Raw genomic sequence first — 17,609 nt, forward strand, 5'->3', positions numbered from 1 at the left:
TTTTGTACCATATTTTTAAAAAATCATTAATCATCTAGCAGTATATCAGTAACTGTGCTTTACAGAGTATAGTTCTTATTTCAGAATTAGTATTTTAGTTGGAAGTTGCTATATTAAGTAATATTGATAGCAACAGTCTTGAGAGTTTTATGAATACTGATTAATTTTTAAGGTATTTTTAAAATGTTGAAATGAGCATTTTTCTTCACAAATAAGATCTAATAGAGTTATATAAGAAATTTTATTAATAAGACTTTGTTTTGAGTTGGTAGAAAGTTTATTTAAAATGTTATGAGAACTTTGTTAACTGCCGATGGGTACGTATCCCTTACACATTTTTTTCTCTTAACATCTTTATTGGAGTATAATTGCTTTACAATGTTGTGTTAGTTTCTGCTGTATAACAAAGTGAATCAGCTGTATGTATACATATATCCCCATATCCCCTCCCTCTTGAGCCTCCCTCCCGACCTCCCTATCCCACCCCTCTAGGTGGTCACAAGGCACCAAGCTGATCTCCCTGTGCTATGCAGCTGCTTCCCACTAGCTATCTATTTTACATTTGGTAATGTATATATGTCAATGCTACTTTCTCACTTCGTCCCAGCTTACTCTTCCCCCTCCCCTTGTCCTCAAGTCCATTCTCTACATCTGTGTCTTTTTTCCTGTCCTACCCCTAGGTTCTTAGAACCTTTTTTCTTTTTTTTGATTCCATATATATGTGTTAGCATACATATTTGTTTTTCTCTTTCTGACTTACTTCACTCTGCATGACAGACTCTAAGTCCATCCACCTCACTACAAATAGCTCAATTTCATTTCTTTCTATGGCTGAGTAATATTTCATTGTATATATGTGCCATATCTTCTTTTTTTTTTCTCCTTTTTTTTTTTAAATGTGTTTATTAGGGTATAATTGCTTTACAATGGTGTGTCAGTTTCTGCTTTATAACAAAGTGAATCAATTATACATACACATATATCCCCATATCTCTTCCCTCTTTCATATCCGTCCCTCCCACCCTCCCTATCCCACCCCTCTAGGTGGTCACAAAGCACCGACCTGATCTCCCTGTCCTATGCGGCTGCTTCCCACTACCTATCTATTTTACATTTGGTAGTGTATATATGTCCATGCCACTCTCTCACTTTGTCCCAGGTTACCCTTCCCCCTCCCCATATCCTCAAGTCCTTTCTCTAGTAGGTCAGCATCTTTATTCCCATCTTGCCCCTAGGTTCTTCTTACCATTTTCTTTCTTTTTTTTTTTTTTAGATTCCATATATATGTGTTAGCATACGGTATTTGTTTTTCTCTTTCTGACTTACTTCACTCTGTATGACAGTCTCTAGGTCCATCCACCTCATTACAAATAACTCAGTTTCATTCCTTTTTCTGGCTGAGTAATATTCCGTTGTATATATGTGCCACGTCTTCTTTATCCATTCATCTGTTGATGGACACTTAGGTTGCTTCCATGTCCTGGCTATTGTAAATAGCGCTGCAATGAACATTTTGCTACATGACACTTTTTGAATTATGGTTTTCTCAGGGTATATGCCCAGTAGTGGGATTGCTAGCTCATATGATAGTTCTATTTTTAGTATTTTAAGGAACCTCCATACTGTTCTACATAGTGGCTGTATCAATTTACATTCCCTCCAACAGTGCAGGAGAGTTCCCTTTCCTCCACATGCTCTCCAGCATCTATGGTGTGTAGATTTTTTAATGATGGCCATTCTCACTGGTGTGAGGTGATAACTTATTGTAGTTTTGACTTGCATTACTCCAGTGATTAGTGATGTTGTGAATCCTTTCATGTGTCTGTTGGCAATCTGTTTATCTTCTTTGGAGAGATGTCTCTTTAAGTCTTCCACTCATTATTGGACTGGATTGTTTGTTCTTTTGATATTGAGCTGCATGAGCTGCTTGTATATTTTGGAGATTAATCCTTTGTCGGTTGCTTCATTTGCAAATATTTTCTCCCATTCTGAGGGCTGCCTTTTCATCTTGTGTATGGTTTCCTTTGCTGTGTAAAAGCTTTTAAGTTTCATTAGGTCCCATTTCTTTATTTTTCTTTTTATTTCCATTTCTCTAGGAGGTGGGTCAAAAAGGATCTTGCTGTGATTTATGTCATAGAGGGTTCTGCCTGTGTTTTCCTCTAAGAGTTTTATAGTGTCTGGCCTTACATTTAGGTATTTAATCCATTTTGAGTTTTTTTGTGTGTATGGTGTTAGGGAGTGTTCTAATTTCATTCTTTTACATGTAACTGTCCAGTTTTTCCAGCACCACTTATTGAAGAGGCTGTCTTTTCTCCATTGTATATTCTTACCTCCTTTGTCAAAAATAAGGTGACCATATGTGCGTGGGTTTATCTCTGGCCTTTCTGTCTTGTTCCATTGATCTATATTTCTGTTTTTGTGCCAGTACCATACTGTCTTGATTTCTGATTTCTTGATTTCCTTTCAAAAAAAAGGAAGAGAGCAACTAAATGAATAAACAAACCCACAAATGAAAACAAACACTAAGAACTAAACTAAGATAAACATGAAACCAAAAAGGAATCAAATGCAGAAAGCAAACCCCAAGTTCACAGTTGCCCCCAAAGTCCACCCCCTCAGTTTTGGGAACACTCATTGTCTATTCAGGTATTCCACCCCGGCAGGGTTTACCAAGCTGACTGCGTGGATTTAATGCACTGCTCCTAAGGCTGCATGAAGAAATCACCCTTTCTCTTCTTTGTTTGCACAACTCCTGGGGCTCAGCTTTGGTTTTGTCTCCGCCTCTGAGTGTAGGCCAGCCTTAGGCATCTGTTCCCTGCCCAGACAAGAGGGGGTTAAAATAGTGTCTGATTAGGGCTCTCTTGCTCACTCAGACTGGGGAGAGGGAGGGGTATGGTAGTCTCAATTGCAATGCGGGGTGTGTCTGCAGCAGTAGAGGCCTGTGTGACTTTGTAACAGCCTGAGGCACGTCATGTGTTCTCCCAGGGAAGTTGACCCTGGATAATGGGACCCTGGAAGTGGCGTGATGCACAGGCTTCTGGGGGTATGTGGGTAGTGACCTGCGCTTGCACACAGAATATTTGGTGGCAGTGGCGGCAGCAGTAGCAGTCCTTGCTCACCTCTGCAGTTTGAGATGATAGCCGCGACTCATGCCCGTCTCTCGGGCTTGCTTAGGCAGTGCTCTGCCATCTGTGGGCACTTGGAGCAGGAAGCCCCTCTCCTTGCACACCCCAAAACAACGGTCTCTTGCCTCTCTGGTAGGTCCAGACATTTTCCTGGACACCGTCCCAGCTAGCTGTGGCGCACTAACCCCCTCAGTCTGTGTTCATGCAGCCAACCCCAGTCCTCTCCCTGGGGTCTGACCTCTGAAGCACAAGCCTCAGCTCCCAGCCCCCACCTGCCCTGGCAGGTTAGCAGATAAGCATCTCAGGCTGGTGAGTGGTGGTCAGCACCAGTCCTCTATGCAGGAATCTCTCTGCTTTGCCCTCTGCACCCCTGTTGCCGTGCTCTCCTCCATGGCTCCGAAGCTTCTCCCCTGCCCACCCCCCATGTCTGCCAGGGAAGGGGCTCCCTAGGGTGTGGAAACTTTTCCTCCTTCACAGCTCCCTCCCAGAGGTGCAGGTCCCATCCCTATTCTTTTGTCTCTGTTTCTTCTTTTTTCCTTCACTCTACCCAGGTATGTGGGGAGTTTTTTGCCTTTTGGGAAGTCTGAGGTCTTCTGCCAGCATTCTGTAGGTGTTCTGTAGGAGTTGTTTCACATATAGATGTATTTTTGATGTATTTGTGGGGAGGAAGGTGATCTCCATGTCTTACTCCTCTGCCATCTTGAAGGTCTGTGTCTCCCTTACAGATTTTTAATTCTTAGGTATAGTTTAACTTAGGTATAGTTAACTGAAATCTTTTTTGTTTTCACAATATCTATAATATTATTAAAAAAAATAACTATCTAAATGCTAGTGACCTCCAAATTTTTATATCCAACTCAGACCAACTAAGATCTAGGTTTATATATCCAACTGTTTATTTGACCTATCTAGTTAGATGTCTCAAAAATGACTGAAGATGCACATATTCTAGATCCAAGTACTAGAACATTAGCTTCTCAAGAGCACAGATTTTTGCCTCTTTTGTTTACTGCTATATTTTCATTGACAAAAACAGTGCCAAGTATATAGCAGACACTCAGTAAGTTTTTGTTGAACACTTTGTTCATTGATCTCATGTTATCCCTTTCCAAACCTTGTATTCTTTCAGTGTTCCACCTGTGAGTGAATGTTGCCAACATCAATTTGAATAAGCCATGAGCTTAGAAGTCATTCTTAATATCTCTCTTTTTGGCATCTTCATCCTCCATTACAATCCAATACAAAAATTCTTTCATTTCATTGTCCTAACTATCTATCTACTTTTGTTTTTCTGTCATTTCTTACCCTTTCCCCACCAGGGTGACTTTCCCTTATCTTTTATATTAGGTCAGAGCTCTTTCTTATATATACCAAATATGTTTCTTTTCCTTAAACATATTACAGTTTGTAATTGTATGTGTATTTGAGTAATTGATTGTATCCACCCCTCCCCTGACATTTGACTGAAAGCTACATGGAAACAGGGATTATATATGCTTTTGCTCATTCTTTTATTCCCAGAGCCTGACATATAATGTGCACTTAATAAATCTTTTTGAATGATGAATGAATAAATTAAATTTGTATCAATATTTCTGAATATTATTCAAGTCTAAATAGATTTTAGTTTGAACTTATTGCATAAAACTAATTACTAGTCATAGTTGATGAAAGCCCTATAGAAATTATTTTTAATTATTTCATATTATTTTCTATCACATATAAATGTCTTTGAATGTTCTTTTTATACAAGCATAGTAGCTATTAGCTGTAGGTTTATAATTTTATTTAGTTACAATATAAATGCTTTGTGGGTCAAATGTGCAGAAAATAATACTATATGCCTTTAGACCTTTAAATAATTTTCGTAATATTTCTGTTTTCATGTTTGTAGAGAAAATCCAAAATTCTGAAGGACCAAATTATAGGAAATCTCTCAATGTATACACTCTATGTAGACTCAATGATTTACTACGCCAATTTGTTCTTTCTATATATGACTCTTCTGCCACATATTTAAGTGATAAAAACATTTATGACATTATAAAATCCTTTGCATGCTATAGAGATCAATAAATTTACTTTTTTAATTACTCTTACTTTAGAGGTATTGTTTTATTGTTTTTATTAAAAATTCTCAGTAGTTGCCGTTTTTTTCTTTTAGTCTGTATTGAACATTCTTTTTAAGATTGTAAGGGCAATGATATATGCATATATATTTTTTAACACTGCTTGTAGTTCTTTAATTTTTTAAAAATTTGTTTTGATAGGGTTGGACCAAGTTTTATGAGTTTTCTTTATCAGATCTTCGGGCTGGTTACAGCATTATTGACAGACTCTTCGATGGTAAGTTCTAATGATGAAAACTTTGACCTCTGGTGTCAATGAAAAAAATTTTTGAGCTCTTATTAAAAATAGGGTTTTTTTCAAGAGTGACTTGACTTCCTATTATAAAATTTGCTTTTTGCTTTTCATTTTGTATTTAATGTTTTGAATTCCATGCTTGTGAAAGTTCATATATTATCTATTGTGGTCATTGGTTTTGATATAATCCATTAGATTTCTGGTTGATCTGTAGCTCTCAGGAAGCAGAAAGCTAGAATGACCTTGTCTTTACTTCACGGCCTTCACAAGTTTCAGGCTTCAACTAAATTATTCATATCTCTTTCAAAGGAATTGTTAAAATTCAAGAATATGGTAGACCAAGAATCTGTAGAATCACAATTGTATGATTAAGTAGAAATCAGGAATCAAGGTACAAATAATAGCCTCCTGAAGACAGGAATGGTCCAATCCCTGAGGGTTATTGCTCAGGGCCAACTCAAGCTAACACTAGAGTTTAGAGCAATGATGGATTAGAGAAGAGAGTATGTTGATAGGACTCTCAAACTTAAAACTATTCTAAACAACTCTAGATTCTTGTCTCCCCGACCATCTTGTAGCCTTGCCAAACTACTCTTCCCTGAGTCTGCCGCATTTCAGTAAATGGCACCACCATTCATGTAGTTGTTCAGGTTCAAAGCCTATGAATAATCCTTGATTCTTCTCTCTTTCTTATCCTCAGACATCCAATGCTTTGGCAATTTCTGTCCCCTCCACGTCCAAATCACATCAAGATTCTGTTCTCATCCTTCAACTTCATCAATCCTTGGTAGTCCAAGAAATAGATTCTTTCAAAAATTCTCCACAGAGTAAACAAATTTATTTTTTAGAAAAGTAAAGTAAAGCATATAATTCACTTTCAAAACCTACAACCACATTTATCTTCTTTCTGTTCCTTGAACAAACCAGGCTTGTTCCTACCTGAAGGTTTTGGTAGGTGCTCTTCCTTCTGTCTGAAATGCTCCTCTCCCAAAGCTTTATATGATTTTCTTCTCTTATCATTCACATCTCAGCTTAGAGGTATCCTCTTCAGAAAAGCTTTTTATTATCACTAAATCTAAAGTAATTTTCTAATTGTTTTCTATCCCCATGTTCTGTTTAATTGTTTTAATACATTACTGCTACCTTATACTTTCCTGTTTATTCATTCATTTTTTAAAATGTTGTTCGTCTTTTCCAACTAGAGTGTAATCTGCATTAAACAAGGTCTTTGACTATTTTGTTTACTCTGTATGTCCTTAACATCTGTAGCAGGACCTAGCCCATGGTAGTAGGCACTGTTAAAGTTGGTTGAATTAATGGCATCATCATTTATTCTGTAACTTGGTTTCCATGAAAGGATAAGGATAGACGTCTAGCATGTGGACAAATCCCATTTTTTTTGTAGTTTTCTTTTATTTTAATTTTTTATTGAAGTATAGTTGACTTACAATGTTTCATGTGCACAGCAAAGTTATTCCATTGTACATATATATATATAAAATATATATATATATATATATATATATATTTCAGATTCTTTTCCCATGTAGGTTATAACAAGATACTGAATATAGTTCCCTGTGCTATATAGTAGGCCCTTGTTTATCTATTTTATATATAGTAGTGTGTATCTGTTAATCCCAAATTCCAAATTTATCCCCCACGCACTTCCTCTTTGGTAACCATAAGTTTGTTTTCTATGTCTGTGATTCTATTTCTTGTTTTGTAAATAAGTTCATTGGTATCATTTTTTTAGATTCCACATATAAATGATATCATATGATAATTTTCTTTTTCTGTATGACTTAATATGATTATTTCTAGGTCCATCCATGTTGCAGCAAATGGCATTATTCTTTTTTATGGCTGAGTAATATTCCATTATATATATAGCACATCTGCTTTATCCATTCATCTGTTGATGGACATTTGGGTTGCTTCCATATCTTGGCTATTGTAAATAGTGCTGCTATGAACATTGGAGTGCATGTATCTTTTTTAATGAGAGTTTTAATCTTTTCTGGATATATGCCCAGGAGTGGGATCGCAGGATCATATGGTAATGCTAGTTTTAGCTTTTTAAGGAACTTCATACTGTTCTCAATAGTGAAAGCCCTAATTTACATTCTCACCAACAGTGTAGGAGGGTTCCCTTTTCTCCACAGCCTCTTTAGCATTTATTGTTTGTAGACTTTCTGATGATGGTTATTCTGACCTCATTGTAGTTTTCACTTGCATTTTCCTAATAATCATCAATGTTGAGCATCTTTTCATGTGCCTGTTGGCAATCTGTATAATTTCTGTGGAGAAGTGTCTGTTTAGGTCTTCTGCCCATGTTTTTGGTTGTCTTGTTTGTTTGTTTTTTATATTGAGCTGTATGAGCTGTTTGCATATTTTGGAAATTAATCCCTTGTCAGTTCATCATTTGCCAATATTTTCTTCCTTTCCATAGGTTGTCTTTTTGTTTTGTTAATGGTTTTCTTTGTTGTACAAAAGCTTTTAAGTTTAATTAGGTCCCATTTGTTTACTTTTATTTTTATTTCTTTCACCTTAGGAGACAGATCCAAAAAATATTGCTATGATTTATGTCAAAGAGTGTCCTGCCTGTGTTTTCCTGTAGGAGTTTTACATCAGTAGTATCCAGTGTTAGGGACTTCCCTGGCGGTCCAGTGGTTGGGACTTCACCTTCCAATGCAGGTTTGATCCCTGGTTGGGGAACTGGGATCCCATGTGCCTTGCAGCCAAGAAACCAAGACATAGAACAGAAGCAATATTGTAACAAATTCAGTAAAGACTTTAAAAATGGCCCACATCAAAAAAAAATAGTATCCATTTTTACATTTAGGTCTTTAATCCATTTTGAGTTTATTTTTGTATATGGTGTTAGAGAATGTTCTAATTTCATTCTTTTACATGTAGCTGTCCAACTTTTTACATGTAGCACCACTTATTGAAGAGACTATCTTTTCTTCATTGTATATTCTTGCCTCCTTTGTTGTAGATGAATTGACCCTAAGTGCATGGGTTTATTTCTGGGGTTTCTATCCTGTTCTGTTGATCTATATGTCTGTTTTTGTGCTAGTACCATACTGTTTTGATTCCTGTAGCTTTGTAGTATAGTTTGAAGTCAGCTTATTACTCCAGTTTCATTCTTCTTTCTCAAGATAGATTTGGCCATTTGGGATCTTTTGTGTTTCCATATAAATTGTAAAATTTTTTGTTCCAGTTCTATGAAAAATGCCATTGGTAATTTGATAGGGATTGCATTGAATCTTTAGATTGCCTTGGGTAGGTAGTATTGTCATTTTAACAATATTGAGTCGTATAATCCAAGAACACCATATATCTTTCCATCTGTTTGTGTTGTCTTCAGTTTCTTTCATCAACATCTTCAGAGTACAGGTCTTTTACCTCCTTGGGTAGGTCTATTCCTAGGTATTTTATTCTTTTTGATGTGATGGTCCATGGGATTATTTTCTTAATTTCTCTTTCTCACATTTTGTTGTTAGTGTATAGAAATGCAACAGATTTCTGTATATTAATTTTGTATCCTGCAACTTTACCAAATTCATTGATGAGCTTTGGATTTTCTACGTATAGGATGTAATTTGCAAGCAGTGACCATTTTACTTCTTCCTTTCCAATTTGAATTCCTTTTATTTCCTTTTCTTCTCTGATTTCTGTGTCTAGGACTTCCAAAACTATTTTGGATAAAAGTGGCATGAGTGGGCATCCTTGTCTTGTTCCTGATCTTAGAGGAAATGCTTTCAGCTTTTCACCATTGAGAATGATGTTGGCTGTGGGTTTATCATCTATGGCCTTTATTATGTTGAGATATGTTTGAGTCGCATGTTTAATTTACATGTTTAATTTACATGTTTATGAGATTTTAAAAACTTTTAAATGAAGTATGATACGTGTACAAAAAGTACTTATATCATAAGATTACAGCCCAGTGAAATTTCCACAAACTGAACACTCTCATGTAGGCAGAACCTTAATCAAGAAACAGAACATTACCAATACCTCAGATTTTACTCTAATGCTGCCTTCCAGTTACTACCATTCTCCAAGTTCTCCCACCCCCATTCCTTTGGTAAAGACCAGGCACCTAACTATATAGATTAGCTTTGCCTGTTTTTATAAAACTGGAATCATACATCATGTATTCTTTAGTCTTTGGATTCTTTCAGTTAACATTATATTTGAGAGATTCATCCATATGCTTACATGTCATTGTTGTCCATTTATTCTCAGTGCTATATAGTTTGCCATTCTGTGATTGTATTTCTTCTCTTGGTAGGTAGTTTTCAAGTTTTTTCTTGATGGACATGTGGGTAGTTTGGGATGATTGCGCTATATCTTTGGGTGACTACTTGAATATACTTCTGTTGGGTATATATGTAGAAGTAGATAGGATATTAATTTATTTGTTCCCCATAGTTATTTAATGCCTAATAGTATTCCAAATGAATTTTTTGTTTATTTAAAAATTCTTTGAATTATACATCAGAAAAGTACACATAAAGGTATAATTCAATAGATTTTCATAAATTGAACCTTTGTAACTAGCCCAAAGTCAATAAATAGTGTATTACCAACATTCTGGAAGCATCTCCCCCACTCCTTTTTACATATGACCCAACATTTTCCCATTTTGTGCTAAGGCCAATCAGTTTTCTGATTTCCATGAGTTGTTTTTTTAATGTTTATTTTGAAACACAATTTTTTTTGAGGATATATACTAGTACTTTAGCTTGCTTAGAAACTTGGTAATTTTCCAAAAGGCTTTTGAACATTTATTTGATTTTTATAATATCACTTTGAGGCAAATATTATTAATGCTCTTTTAAAATGAGGATACCAAAGCACAGAGAGTTTGAATGATTTGTTTGTCATTGTTTTTCAAGCTTCCGATGGAATTAATAGCATCATATGTTTTTTACATACATCACACCAGTGAATTGTTGAGAGGAAGATGCTTCAAAATGATACTGAATCTCATGGTAGAAGTCTAAATATAATCTTATGATTACAAGATTTCCTGATATTAAGGGACCTCCACATATGGAGAATTAAATGTAAAAAAGGGGAGTGATTCATTGAATTTTATAGTAATGAAATAGTCTAAACTAGTAATGCTAGCAGTGATGTTAACTAGGTAGATTAAAATTGTGTTTCCTGCATTTACTGCTGTTGGGGAGGAAGAAATTTTCTTCTACCCTTCTGGGTTCTTCTGGCTGGTCTAAGAATTTACACTGACATGAAACAGATTAACAGGAGAAGATCAAACAAAAATTAATAACATGTATATATAAGAGAGACCCAGGAAGACTAAGTAACTTGCCAAAATGGCTGAAACCCTCACCTTAAATACTATCTTCAACTAAAAACAAAAGAGGGTGTTTGGGGTAGTGGTTTTAGACTTCAGAAGGGAGGAAGGCAGTTAACATGGAGATGCAAAAAAGCAGATGTTTGGTAAACAAATTGCTGGGCTATGCAGAGACAATGGGACACAGGGAGGAATTTTAACAAACAGACTTTGCCAGGTTCCTTCCTGTCCACCATACCTAGTTCATATTATAGTTATCTATGTTGGTAGCTTCCTTCCTGGAAAAGGTCCTCTGTGATTATAGTATTAATATTATTAATATTAATGAGCATTACATTAAGCATTTTAAGGAATGATTTAAATGAATTAAATATGTATTGTTATATCCTATAAATATAACTGGAGCCAGGAATTTGTTTAATATTTTTGAATTTGTTTTAGAAATTTTCTAATATCTTAGAAAGGAAACGAATAATTTTTTTTTAATTATAGGTACCAAAGATGTACAATGGGAATTTGTACATGGTTTGCTAGAAAATGCTATTTATGGAGGACGTATAGATAACTATTTTGACCTTAGAGTTCTTCAGTCATACCTGAAACAGTTTTTTAATTCTTCAATAATTGATGTATTAAACCAAAGGAACAAGAAAAGCATTTTTCCGTACTCCATATATCTACCAAAATCCTGCAGCATTTTGGTAGGTAAAATTAATTATTTTCAATTTACTACCAGATAGAAACTTGAACAATTTCTTATATTGTTAAATATATGTTGTTTCTTTTCAAATGTATAAGCAATTGTCATTCAAAAATATGGATTTTTTTTTTATTATGCCAATATGCAGCCTGATTCTTTAAACTCTAGTTAGGTGTCCTATTACTTTTGGATACTTAATGATCACTGATTGATGATAATAGGATATAGTAAATAGGTAAATCGTGACGGGGGTGGCCAAGGAAAGTTTTTACATTGTAGGGCTGCCATGAAGATCTGGAATGGGAGAATATGCTACTTCTTCATAGTTATGAGAGTACTCTGATACATTAAATTTGAAAGAAAGCAAATATTATTTAACAAATATCTATCTTCATACTCTGGCTTATAAATTTAAAGAAGTTCTAAATATACAAGAGAGATTCACTTTATCTAGCTTTCATAGCAACATTTTTGTTTATGTGTATTTATTTTATCCAGCTGTAGCTTTTTGCTTTGAGTCATCATATAAAACCCTCCTAGAATGCAATAATCTTTTCCAGAAAATAGTACAAAATGTAGCCCAAAGATTTCAATTCTAGTTTATTTTGCCACAAATTTGTATTTGTGTGAATGCCCAAATAATGTTTTCATTACATAGAGTATTAAAATTATACATTTCTTCATGAATTATAAAATATATATATTCAGTTATATAGTTCTATCAGTATTGTGCCTTTTTCTCTTATTCAAATATTTTTCAAGAAAATTCCTTTGTTTTAGTGATGTAAATCAGAAAACAAAGCTTAAAAATCAGTATTAAACATATTACTTTATTGAATATCTTATCTATTTTGCTATTAAGTATTCCATCGATTTTGTTTTTCAGTATCTTTCATTCACTTACTCATTCATTCAATAATACACGTTGAACATTTGCTCAGTGATAACGCTGTTCCAGACTTTGTGGATCTCTTGATGCACTGTGGAGTTTACTTTTTATTGGGAGAACCTTAGAGTGAATGAGCAAACAAATATCACATAGTTATTTATTATATATTTATTTCAGATAGTGTACCGTGAGAAGTCTTTCATCTCTATTGTTTGAAGCTTAAATTGAAAAATAAAATATATACAGAAAAGTGTACATCATAAATGTACAATGCAGTGCATTTTTATACATTGAACACATGATTGCCACCAGCACTGTGATCAAGAAACAACATTTTCAGCTCCCCAGAAGTCCTCCTCAAGTTCCCTTCTAGTTACTACCTCCCCAACAAAGGATACATTAGCTTAACTTCTAACAGCCTGTGTTAGTTTTGCCTGTGTTTGTACTTCATGTAAAGGGTATCATTTGGTATATATTCTTTTGTGTCCAAATGAGGATAAATCAGTTTGGACATGTAGTAGTCTATTATTTAGGAAATATGTCAGTGTATAGTCCTAGGTAGAGAGAAGACTCTAGCCACACTAGATGAGAAAATTTCACAGACATTTAAAAATGAATAAAGTGTATAAATACAAAGAATAATAGCTTTAAAATTATAAGATGATTATAGGAATTCCCTGGTGGTCCAATGGTTGAAACTCTGTGCTTCCACTGCAGGGGGCGTGGGTTCGGTCCCTGGTCGGTATACTAAGACCCCGCGTGCTGTGAGGCACGTGAAGATCTGGAATGGGAGATTTTTTTTAGATGGGAGATTATTTTCCATCTAAAAAAAAAGAAAAATTAAAAAATAGAAAAAAAAATTATAAGATGATTTATGAGAGTCAATGTTTAGCTTTCTATTTAATTGAGTTAGATAGAAGGAGGAAGCCAGAAGTTTCCCAGGAGATGAGAAACACACACACATATGCATGGATATATACAAGCATACACTCACATATACATACATATATATTTATGCATATCTACATTGTGATTGAAAACCTTAAGGAAGTTTACTGAGATATAGGAGAGGAAATACTTCAAAGAACAGCATGTCTTTCCAAACTTTGACATACTTCCTGTAGTTAAACTCCAGGAAGCCCAGGACCTGTGTCTTGGAAATACTGCAGAGGCAGCTGCGGAGGATGAGAAAGGATGATGGGGGTAGGGGCAGAAGATGAGTCTCCTTCATCAAAAACAATTTCCCCTACTTCAGCAAGAACAGTTCAGATGCATATATTTACAACACCTGCCTTAAAATAACTCGTCTCCTCATGAAAACAAACAAAACAATTCCCATCTTTCAGCCAAACTGAATAAATCCTCTTGATCTACACTTAGTTTCCCGTCTAGAATCTGAAGTGAAAACTGTTCAGATGAGTGCTTGGCAAATCAAGCCTTTGCAGTGCTTACAGTAATTCTTGGGATGAAATGATAGGATTTTCGATACATTTCATCACACCTCACCAGCGAAGACTAACTGTGGAATTGCTTTATAATAAAGCAATTTACAAAGCAGTTCTTGTATATCAGACTGTGTGAGTATAGGTTTCTGGGAGTTCTATAAGTTTAAAAGAAAAGATTGTTGGAATATTTATCTCATTATAAACAGAGCTACACTCTGCAGATTAGTCTTTGGTAGGTTACAGGAAAAGTAACTACACATAGTAGGCATAGTTACTCAGCTATGTTTGTTTTAATCAATTCCCCCCTGAATGTGAGAAGTATAGGATAAGAAAGTGTAGTATCAAATAATTTAAGTATGAAGAAGTAGTGACAAAGAATATTTCCATAAGATTACTGAGTTAATGCTATACAGACTGAAAGTGAGATTTACCTAGACAATGTAACATGAATAATTAATCATTTAATACTTCACAATATTCTGGTTCTTTCTGATTTCGGTGGTTGTAAGTTTAATCTTTATTGAAAAACTGTTTTTTAATTATTTGTGTTTAGGACTATCGTGCCGTCATTGAAAAACTTCCAGAGGATGACAAACCTAGTTTCTTTGGTCTACCTGCCAATATTGCTCGTTCATCTCAGTGTATGATCAGTTCTCAGGTAACCTAAAAAAAGATACATGTTTTAGAAAAAATGTTGCTACTGAGCCTAAAAGAAACATTACATTTTATTTAATACTACATATCCACATGCTTTTATTTAATTCTTTAATTTTATTTAATACAATAGATTCCAGTCTTACCTTAAATAAATTTTAAATGAGCCAAATAGTTCTATCTTAATACATTTGTTAAAATTAGTAAAGTAACACTGAACACTATCAATTTTATCCAGAATATATTGGTTTTACTCCTGTGATTTATCTTATTAAGGGTACTTTAAATTTAATTTATGCAATTGAATATGTCACTAAATTTGATATTTTCATAACAAATATCAGATATAGAGATATAATCTGCATAAAAGATAAATATTTCATATTTCATATGATATTACTCATGACTGAATGTTGTAAAACATTGAGGGAAATACGGATTTTTTAATTATTGAGATATAGAAAAACATTAGCCATGAACACTGTATATTCTAGCTTCTATTGAGACCAAATAATTAAGAGCTAACATTTATTGACCTTTAACTGTGTGCCTGAAAGTGTTTTAAATACCTTATACTCAGAAACCTTAGTCTTTATAAACTCTATGAGGTAAGATCTATTACTTTTCCATCTCAGTACCTGAGGAAACTGAAATGGAGAGAGTTAAGTTATTTACCCAAGATCACAGAGCCAGTAAAAGGCAGAACCAGTATTTAAATTGTCTGTCTGAGTAAAGACATGGCCTCTGCACCATGTGCTACAACTGCTCCTCAGGCATAAATGTACTGCTAAGTACGTGCACCAAATTGTGAACTGTTACATAAGGTTCGTTGTGGATCAGTGTATGGAAGATTCTTATTGCTCTTAAAAGTTTACTTTTGAAAAAAAAAAGTTTACTTTTGGTAATTTACAGACATCCTAGCTAGATTACTTTACCTTATTTAGCTGTACTGTTTTGTACTTTTTGCTATTTTAGCCAACATTTATAAAATTGGTAATGTTTTCTCTCTTATTATTCACTAAATTTTTTCTCTGCTATTATTCACTAAACTGTTCATTGTGGAATTTTAATGTTCATTCTCACATCTTTGTAAAAGAGATGTTTGAGTATATAAATATATGCTCATTTGCATAATGTGTAAATAAGTATAAATGTTTTCTGGAACAAATAAGATCTTAACAACCTCTTTGTCTATGCTAGCTGAAGACGCTAATTCCTTTTCCCTTTCTCATGCAAAGTGTTAAGTCAGATACTCCCATGAAGGAATGAAACTCCTACGTGTCCCTTAGCTTTATAACGTATATGATTACACTCTGTTCTTTTCCTTCCATGCTTTTTGTTGACCTGAGATAGTTATTTTTCAATAACCCCATCAATAACATATAAGAATTGCATATGTACCTTTGTGTGTACTTGTTTGTGTTGTATATGTGTTTGTGTATAATTTTACAACAATTCTTAAGCAAAAGAGGTTAAAACAATTAAAAGGTCATTAAAAGAATAAAAGGTTATTTCATATAATTCAAGAAGAGTATTTACTGTGGGAATCTTATCAAAAGAAATTCAAGAGTCTGTCTTGAAAGTCCTGTTATTAACATGGCTTTCAAAACTTCTAATGTCAGTATCATTCAGCTTCTGAAAGAATCTCCTTTAGCCCAGCTTGGATCAAATGTCTAATGAAGGGAAAAGAGTAACCTAGGATAGATACGGCCTTAGAGACTTCTGGGAAGGATATAAGACAAGAAATACAGAATACTGCGCATCTTCATCTTATGGAGAGGCCCACCAACCACCTATATGTGTACCTTCTTTTGCTCCTGGGCCATGTATGGCTGCCATTGATAAGAGCCCAGACTGAGAGGACCATCATGGCGCTAAATCATAGCCTTAGTTTCCCACAAATCTTCTATTACATTTTAGTCACATAGGTACAGGGCTTGCATGCTATGCTAACATGAAGCTCATCACTCTAAGTGGAATCCCAGGGATCAGGGGTTTCATAGCAAACTAGGCAGACAAACATTTTACATTTGTCTTACCTCTGTAGTTTCTAGGAAAGTAGTACTGTAGGAAGACAGACTCCAATCTCATTTTCCCAGATAGTCCTGAGACAACCCAGGCTTTATTTTTACTTTTTACTTTTTCTAGTTAGTATACCAAAGAATTCTCTAAAAGTTATTTTACTATGATCTAATCTCTGCTATTTTTTTCTTGCCTTAGTATTTAAATTTTTATAAATATTTATTAGATGAAAAGAGGGTAACATGTTCTTCCTTAAAGGTTTTTGGTGATACATACTTTCTTAATATTTATATTTTAAATGTCAGTCTGTTTTACTGTTAATTTACTTAACTGTTTAACAGTTCTTTATTTTAGTTTTTATACTTAAACAGCTTTCAGAGTGCATCAATTACTGCAACATTTCTTTTTCATAATTATAAACACTTATATATAAACTGATAAAATTTCTATATTTAGAGCTTTTCACTCCAAGTCACATTTGGAGCCACACTTAGAATGCTTGGCCTTCTTTGAAAGTGAATGTTCAGATATGAAGCAGTCTGAATGACACTGAGTAGATTTCAAAAAAATATTATTGATCATATACAAGTTCAGGGATGTGGAACTGATGTTGAAGCAGGTATTTGATGATTTGGCATTTTAAAATTAATTGAGTGCATCCATACTAGGCAGATACCACAAGTGGTGTTTACTACAGTGTTAATGATACTTATGTTCAGTGCTGTGAGTCAGCTTTTTGTTTGTTTGTTTGTTTGCTGATGTAGTGATATTTATCACATTATGTATTTATAGTACAGTATTATTGTTTATATTCATTATACTGTACATTAGATCTTTATGGCTTACTACTGCTTGTTTTAAATTTGTACCCTTAAACACAATCACTCTTATCTCCGCCACCCCCATCCCCTGGTAACCATCATTTTACTCTCTGTTTTTTACATGTTTAACTTTTTAGATTCAATACTTGACTTTCTTTCACTTATCTCACATAGCATAATGTGCTTAAGATCCATCTATGTTGTCACAAATGGAAGGATATCCTCCTTTCTCGTGGCTAAATAATATTCCATAGTGT

The 17,609-nt window shown here is 34.4% G+C and overlaps 1 protein-coding gene across 2 annotated transcripts in view; it reads left to right on the forward strand.

Annotated features, from left to right (window-relative positions):
- The window catches only part of DYNC2H1 (dynein cytoplasmic 2 heavy chain 1), a 372,035-nt gene that overhangs the window by 235,048 nt on the left and 119,378 nt on the right, over nucleotides 1-17,609 (forward strand). For both annotated transcript variants that reach the window (XM_004282190.3, XM_049714064.1), the window contains exons 80-82: nucleotides 5,396-5,471; nucleotides 11,314-11,522; nucleotides 14,409-14,513. In XM_004282190.3, coding sequence (XP_004282238.2) covers nucleotides 5,396-5,471; nucleotides 11,314-11,522; nucleotides 14,409-14,513 — 390 coding nt within the window. The remainder of the gene's footprint in view (nucleotides 1-5,395; nucleotides 5,472-11,313; nucleotides 11,523-14,408; nucleotides 14,514-17,609) is intronic.

The sequence above is a fragment of the Orcinus orca genome, chromosome 8, assembly GCF_937001465.1.
Source record: "Orcinus orca chromosome 8, mOrcOrc1.1, whole genome shotgun sequence".
NCBI lineage: Eukaryota > Metazoa > Chordata > Mammalia > Artiodactyla > Delphinidae > Orcinus > Orcinus orca.